This window comes from Rhinichthys klamathensis, unplaced genomic scaffold (genome assembly GCF_029890125.1).
Source record: "Rhinichthys klamathensis goyatoka isolate OS25496 unplaced genomic scaffold, OSU_Roscu_1.1 h1tg000004l_1, whole genome shotgun sequence".
In the NCBI taxonomy this organism is placed as follows: Eukaryota; Metazoa; Chordata; class Actinopteri; order Cypriniformes; family Leuciscidae; genus Rhinichthys; species Rhinichthys klamathensis.
This window is the reverse complement of record NW_026606557.1, coordinates 3,132,597-3,138,596: the sequence shown is the minus strand read 5'-3', so window position 1 is coordinate 3,138,596 and position 6,000 is coordinate 3,132,597. Positions and strand designations below refer to the sequence as shown.

General features: G+C 33.8%; 1 protein-coding gene across 1 annotated transcript in view; it reads left to right on the top strand.

Annotated features, from left to right (window-relative positions):
• The first annotated feature begins 3,572 nt into the window (after positions 1-3,572).
• Positions 3,573-6,000, top strand: part of baiap2l1b (BAR/IMD domain containing adaptor protein 2 like 1b) — a 78,856-nt gene continuing 76,428 nt past the window's right edge. The window contains exon 1 of the mRNA XM_056251539.1: positions 3,573-3,878. Coding sequence (XP_056107514.1) covers positions 3,828-3,878 — 51 coding nt within the window. The 5' untranslated portion in view covers positions 3,573-3,827. The remainder of the gene's footprint in view (positions 3,879-6,000) is intronic.

The window sequence follows — 6,000 nt, the reverse complement described above, 5'->3', positions numbered from 1 at the left end:
CTATTACTACTAGTCCTATTTTTAGGCTATTTCGTTCTAATGTTAACAAATTCACAAGATTTTTTTGCTCTTAAGATTCATATCATCCAAGTAATCGGAATATAATACTACTAAAACAACTAGTCTTTTCTATGAAGTAATGATATAAGCTCAGAGACATTTATAATCTTTTGATGTTTTTGATATACAGTACACAGAGTGTCTTGAGTTGATGCTCTGGATACTGCCATTTTGTTATTTATTTTTAAAGTCCCCCTGTGGTGAAAATCAAGCTTTAAATGTTGTTTATATGTCTATGTGGTGTTTTTAATATGCTTCAAGACAAACCATGTGCAAACTCATAAGTCGACAGCATTGCTGAGTATTTTCTCCTTAAAACTGCAGTGAACCAAAGACAGTCTCAAAAACACGGTTTGAAATCGCTGGTGTTTCTGACGTCACACACTACCTTGTAACCAATCAGATCAACGTGTGATCGTCAACCAGTGGATCTCTGAGCTGGTGTGAGTGAGTGGAGGCGGGGCTCATTTGCATATTCATAGAACCGCATATAATAAATGAGGCAAGGGTGTAGAGTTACATTCAAGCTATTTTAAGCCATGAATAATTTAAAGTTTAAATGTGTCAATTTGGTGATCAAAGGTGAGTTTTAAGGGATAAATAATTGACTACAGGGGGACTTTAACTCTTTTCAAACAGATTACTATGTGATAATGCAGCTGTTTTATTCACTTATTCATCAAGTCAAGTAACTTTTATGTATATGGTGCTTTTTACAGTGCAGATTGTTTCAAAGCAGCAGTGATAATATTATAAATATCTAAATATAATTATAATAAAATAATGCAACATAGTTTGTTTTGGCTGGACAGCACCCAATACACATTCATGAACACATATGAATATATGTCAGGCCACAAATCCACAATAAAACTATGCATGCGTGTTTGCTTTGGTGTTGCCACCCCTTGCAAGATGTTTAAAAAATAAACATAAAAGTTAATATATTTGTGTGTGTGTGTGTGTGGTTGCATATATATATATATATATATATATATATATAGTACAAACTTTAATTGCGATTAATCGATTTGACAGCACTCAACAAAAATAATAAAATAATAATAAAAAATGTTAAATTAAGTACACAAACACATTTTATCAAAATAATAAATTGATAAATATTGATGAATACACATTGATTTAAACAAGCAAATAACTAAATAAATAATTAAACAAAAAAAAAAACATTTGTGCCCAAATTTTTCTGAATGGTTTCATGCATATAGTCATGTTAATAGTGTCCTATGTGAACATGTTCTGCATTTATTTTCCCCAGTTTTTTTTTTCTTCTTCTTGAAAATCGTATTTGAATGTGCGGCAACTATATTTGAATGTGCGGCAACAAATATGAATAGGAGGAGAACATTTGGAATCTATATCAAAATAACTGCTTTCAACAGATCAATCTTTATTCATAAACAAATTTATTGTGTATAAAAGTCGAAGAACGTTTGATGCAAACCCAAAAAAGCTGAATCTAGCTTATAATCTCTTGAATATGAGAACACAACAAACAACAAATCCATTTGGTTTAAACCTTGTGCGCTGTTTGGGGTCTTTTTGACCCACATTTCTAACTTTCATTTATGGGGATAACATGGATAATTTGACATGGTTTAGTGTAAGATTTTTGCCCATCTTTTGAAAAATGCAGTTTTAAAAGTAACAAATTATCACTTTACCCAGTATGGCTGCAGAAGTCCACTATTTGCTATTTGCTATTTGACTACCGTAAATGAAAGACATCTTTTCACAAGTTTTTCCAGTTGTATTCATATCTACATATTATGAAATCACAATTATAACAATAAAAGTAACTTTTTGTCTAAGTTTAGGCATTTTTTGTACTGGAAAAAACCCCCTGTTTTTCAATAATATTATATTATGATTAGAATCAAATGATTTTTGTCAATGGACAAAATTCATCCTCAAAATCAGAAAGAACACACATAGACAAAAAATAAGTGGCACACTTAAATTGTTTAGAATTATATGAAAAACAGATGTTTGAAATAAATGATCAACTCTAAAGACTCCAACTTTTCTCTTTGTAACATCCTGATCAGATTTGATTCTAATCATAATGTAACATTATTGATTTTTTGCTAAACTTTGACAAAAAGTAACTTTTATTGTTATAATTATGATTTCATAATATGTCGATATGAATCTAACTGGAAAAACGTGTGAAAAGATTTCTTTTAGTTTTAAACTTTTAGAAATGTTACTGGTATCTACTGGTTACAGTAAACACTTTTAAACTACTTTTAAAACGTCATTTCCCAAAAGATGGGCAAAAATCTTACACTAAACCATGTCAAATTATCCATGTTGTCCCCATGAATGAAATTTACTGTAGAAATGTGGGTCTTTTACATAAAAATGTAAAAAAAAAAAAAAAAATTAAAATTTAAATGACAGTTTGTTGCCTGGGGTCTCTGAGACCACAAACAGCCCGACTGTAAACCTCAAATGAACAGCGCACAAGGGTTAAAGTGGTAGGTTCATAAGTGGACAGTACTTGTTTTGTTTGGATGATTCTAGAGACCTTCATGATTATGTAGATATATATATGTCAACAAAAAAACTTATTAGTAATATGAAAATGAGCTTTCTTTGGGAGGGTTTGCCTTCGCTATGCTTCCTGGAAGTAGGGGTAGGAAGTTAACAGCCTCATGTGACAGGAAGGAAGTGAATACCTTTTTTTTTTTTCTTGAAATCCTTTATTTGGTTGTTTCCTTGCATGTCATTGAGACCTAAAACATAGATAACATCTAGAAAAATACTTACAAAAGGAAAATGACAACTATACACTGCGGCAACTATAGTTGCCGGTGGGCTTAAATGGGTTAAAATAAATATCATTTGCAAATCTAAATAAATACATTTTGATCTAAAAAAAAAACAACACATAGGCCTATAACAGTAAAGTACTAGTAGAAAAAAACGCAATGTAGCCCAACATAATCAGCACATTTAGCACATCTATATTTTTGATTTTCCACAGTTTTAATTGGGTCTTTATTGAAACTATACTTGTATATTTTACAGTGTGTGTGTGTGTGTAAATGTATACTTATGTAAATTTACACATGCATATTTATATATAATTATAAATATGAACATAAAAAGAGAAAAGTGCACCAAAATGCCACGTGCATAAAAAGTAAAAAGCTCAATAAATATAAAAATTGCATTCACTTGAAAAAACAAAACAAAAACTGAGTGCAAAAACTTAGAAAAGAAAAGTAAACTTGCGAGTTTTTGCACTCAGCTTCTACGGTTTTTCAGTGCATGTTTCTCTTTGTTTTGTTCTCGTTGTTTTTCTTGAAAGCAAGTACAGACTCTATGAATGTTCAGATGTCTGCAATAACGAAAATAAGCAGCAGATGTCAGCATTTATCTTTCGTTTCTGTCCGAGTGCACCTGTCAGAGAGGACCGTGCGTGACGTCCCACACCTCACCTTATCCGTCCCGCCCCTGACGTCGCAGAGACACACACACACACACACTATTCATTCACGCGCTCATAAGTTTGAAGCAAAGCCTCGACTCTCAGCTCAACTCCACCTGTCCGTTACTGAGTAACACTGCTGCCACTTTCTTAAGGAAATCTATAGCACAGCTCTTGTAGACGAGCGTCTTGCTATGAGGACTGTCGGGAGGCGATAAGCGTGCTGTCCGGTACGAGTTATTTTGGAGTAATTTTCGATTGAGAGGAGAGTCTTTGTGGACATTTGAGTGCGCGCGCTCGTCGCTGAAGAATGTCGCGCGACCCGGAGGAGGTGAATAAGCTGACCGAGAGCACTTACAAGGTGAGAGAAATGACGCTTACCTCAAGACAAAAACACCAATATTATTCACCTGTGGAGATCACAGTGGCTTGCTTAAGCGTGAAACATCCACATATATGAAGACATTTCAAACACGTCGTCGATAACAGGTTGAGAGGTAGGACGTTTCTGGATTTAGGTGGTCAATTTGCTGGTTGAGAAACTTTTAACCAGGTCAGGAAACTTTTTGTCAAACTGGGTCGTTTGCTGAAGAAGACAAACACGATTCTCTAAAGGTTATTCAAATTTTCGGGTTGACATTTGAGCAACAGGTGGGTTTTAACCACAGAACATATGGTTGTCAAATGATTTATTGACACACCCAAATGAGTCAGATCTGAATCCTACAGTAGATTAAATCATTCTGGGATTTAGTCACACACGTATACTGAGACTGTTTTTTGCCTATTGCGAATGTAGGCCTATTTTATTATCTCTCCACCCTTGTGTGAATCATTTTCTTTATTTCCCTTTAAAACTAGCCAAAAACAGCCTTAATATTGGGCTTGGCACAAGCAGATATAGCCTAATTTAATTTGTCTGAATCAAAGTGAGGGAAACGTGACGTCACATTTCTCTCTCTCACACACACACACACACACACACATATATATTTATTTATTTATTTATAATTGTTTTCTGGTATTCTGCAGTTATGCCCTAATCCTGAAATGTACCCTTTCATTTTCTTTATAATATAAAAGGAATAATAATTAGTATTATTTTGGGTTGGAATATGACCCAAGCTTGTTCTTGACATTTGTCGTGACAAATTTACTGATATGTAATAACTAATCGCAGAGACATACAGTAGACCCCACACTGTAAAAGAGAAAGTGTTGACAAAAGTTAAAAAGTCAAAAGGCAATGTGATGCAGCATTTAGATTTTTAAATTCTCTCAATTGCTTTCTTAAATATTTTTAAAAATTTCATTTTGGTAACTATATAGTTTTATAGGACAATTAATTCAGGAGCTGATTTTGTCCATGTGGATTTGATTGGATGGTTGTGGTTTGCAATGTTCCACAAAAAATAGGAATTGTTGATTTTAATTTCATGGTTACTTTAAAGGTATAGTTCACCCAAAAATGAAAATTAGCCCATGATTTACTCACCCTGAAGTCATCCTAGGTCCATAAAGTCCATTAATTTGCATCTATCCATCATAAAAGTGCATCTTTCCATCATAAAACTGCATCGATCTATCATAAAAGTGCTCCACACGGCTTTAGGCGCAAGTAGACTGCGTATGGCCGAAAAAATATGGATATTTTTCTTACACGAACGCATCGCTTCTCTTCAGAAGGCCTTTATTAACCCCCCAGAGCCGTGTGGAGCACTTTTATCATGGAGAGATGCACTTTTATGGACTTCAAAACAGAAACGGCCATTCACTGCCATTATAAAGCTTAGAAGAGCCAGGACATTTTTTTATATTACTCCGATTGTATTCGTCTGAAAGAAGAATGTCATATACAACTAGGATGACTTGAGGGTGAGTAAATCATGGGCTAATTTTCATTTTTAGGTGAACTATCCCTTTAATATGTGAAGTGAACTATGCTTTCTTTATCTCTGAAGGAGTAATCATCCTACAATGCAAAGATATCTGAGAAATAGTGTTAAAGGTTGTACACAGACCACAACATGTGACGCATAATCCTCAGTGAAAATTGTGAACAAATGTTAAAAGATGACTACTTTACATTCACAACACAACAAATAATGACAAAATATCAAAAACGTAATTAAAGACAGCAACCAGTAAAACAATCTCATAACAGTAAATGCATAATTAATTTAAACAAAATGAAAATTCTGTCATCATTTATTCAACCTCATGTCGATCCTAGCCTGTATGGCAGTGGATCTCAACCTTTTTGACTTCATATACAATATTTTAGAGCTTGGCATAGCTAGAAAGATGTATATTTGTTATAAAATGAAATATGAGACGCAACACGGACCAAAGACATGTAACAAACCAAAAACACGAAATTGTCACACAATGTGTCCCTAAAAAGGACAGATGCTCAAGCATACCTGTTTTTTCTCGTCATAGTCGTGATGTTGCCCGTCTCAGTTCAGTACAGGCATCAGAAC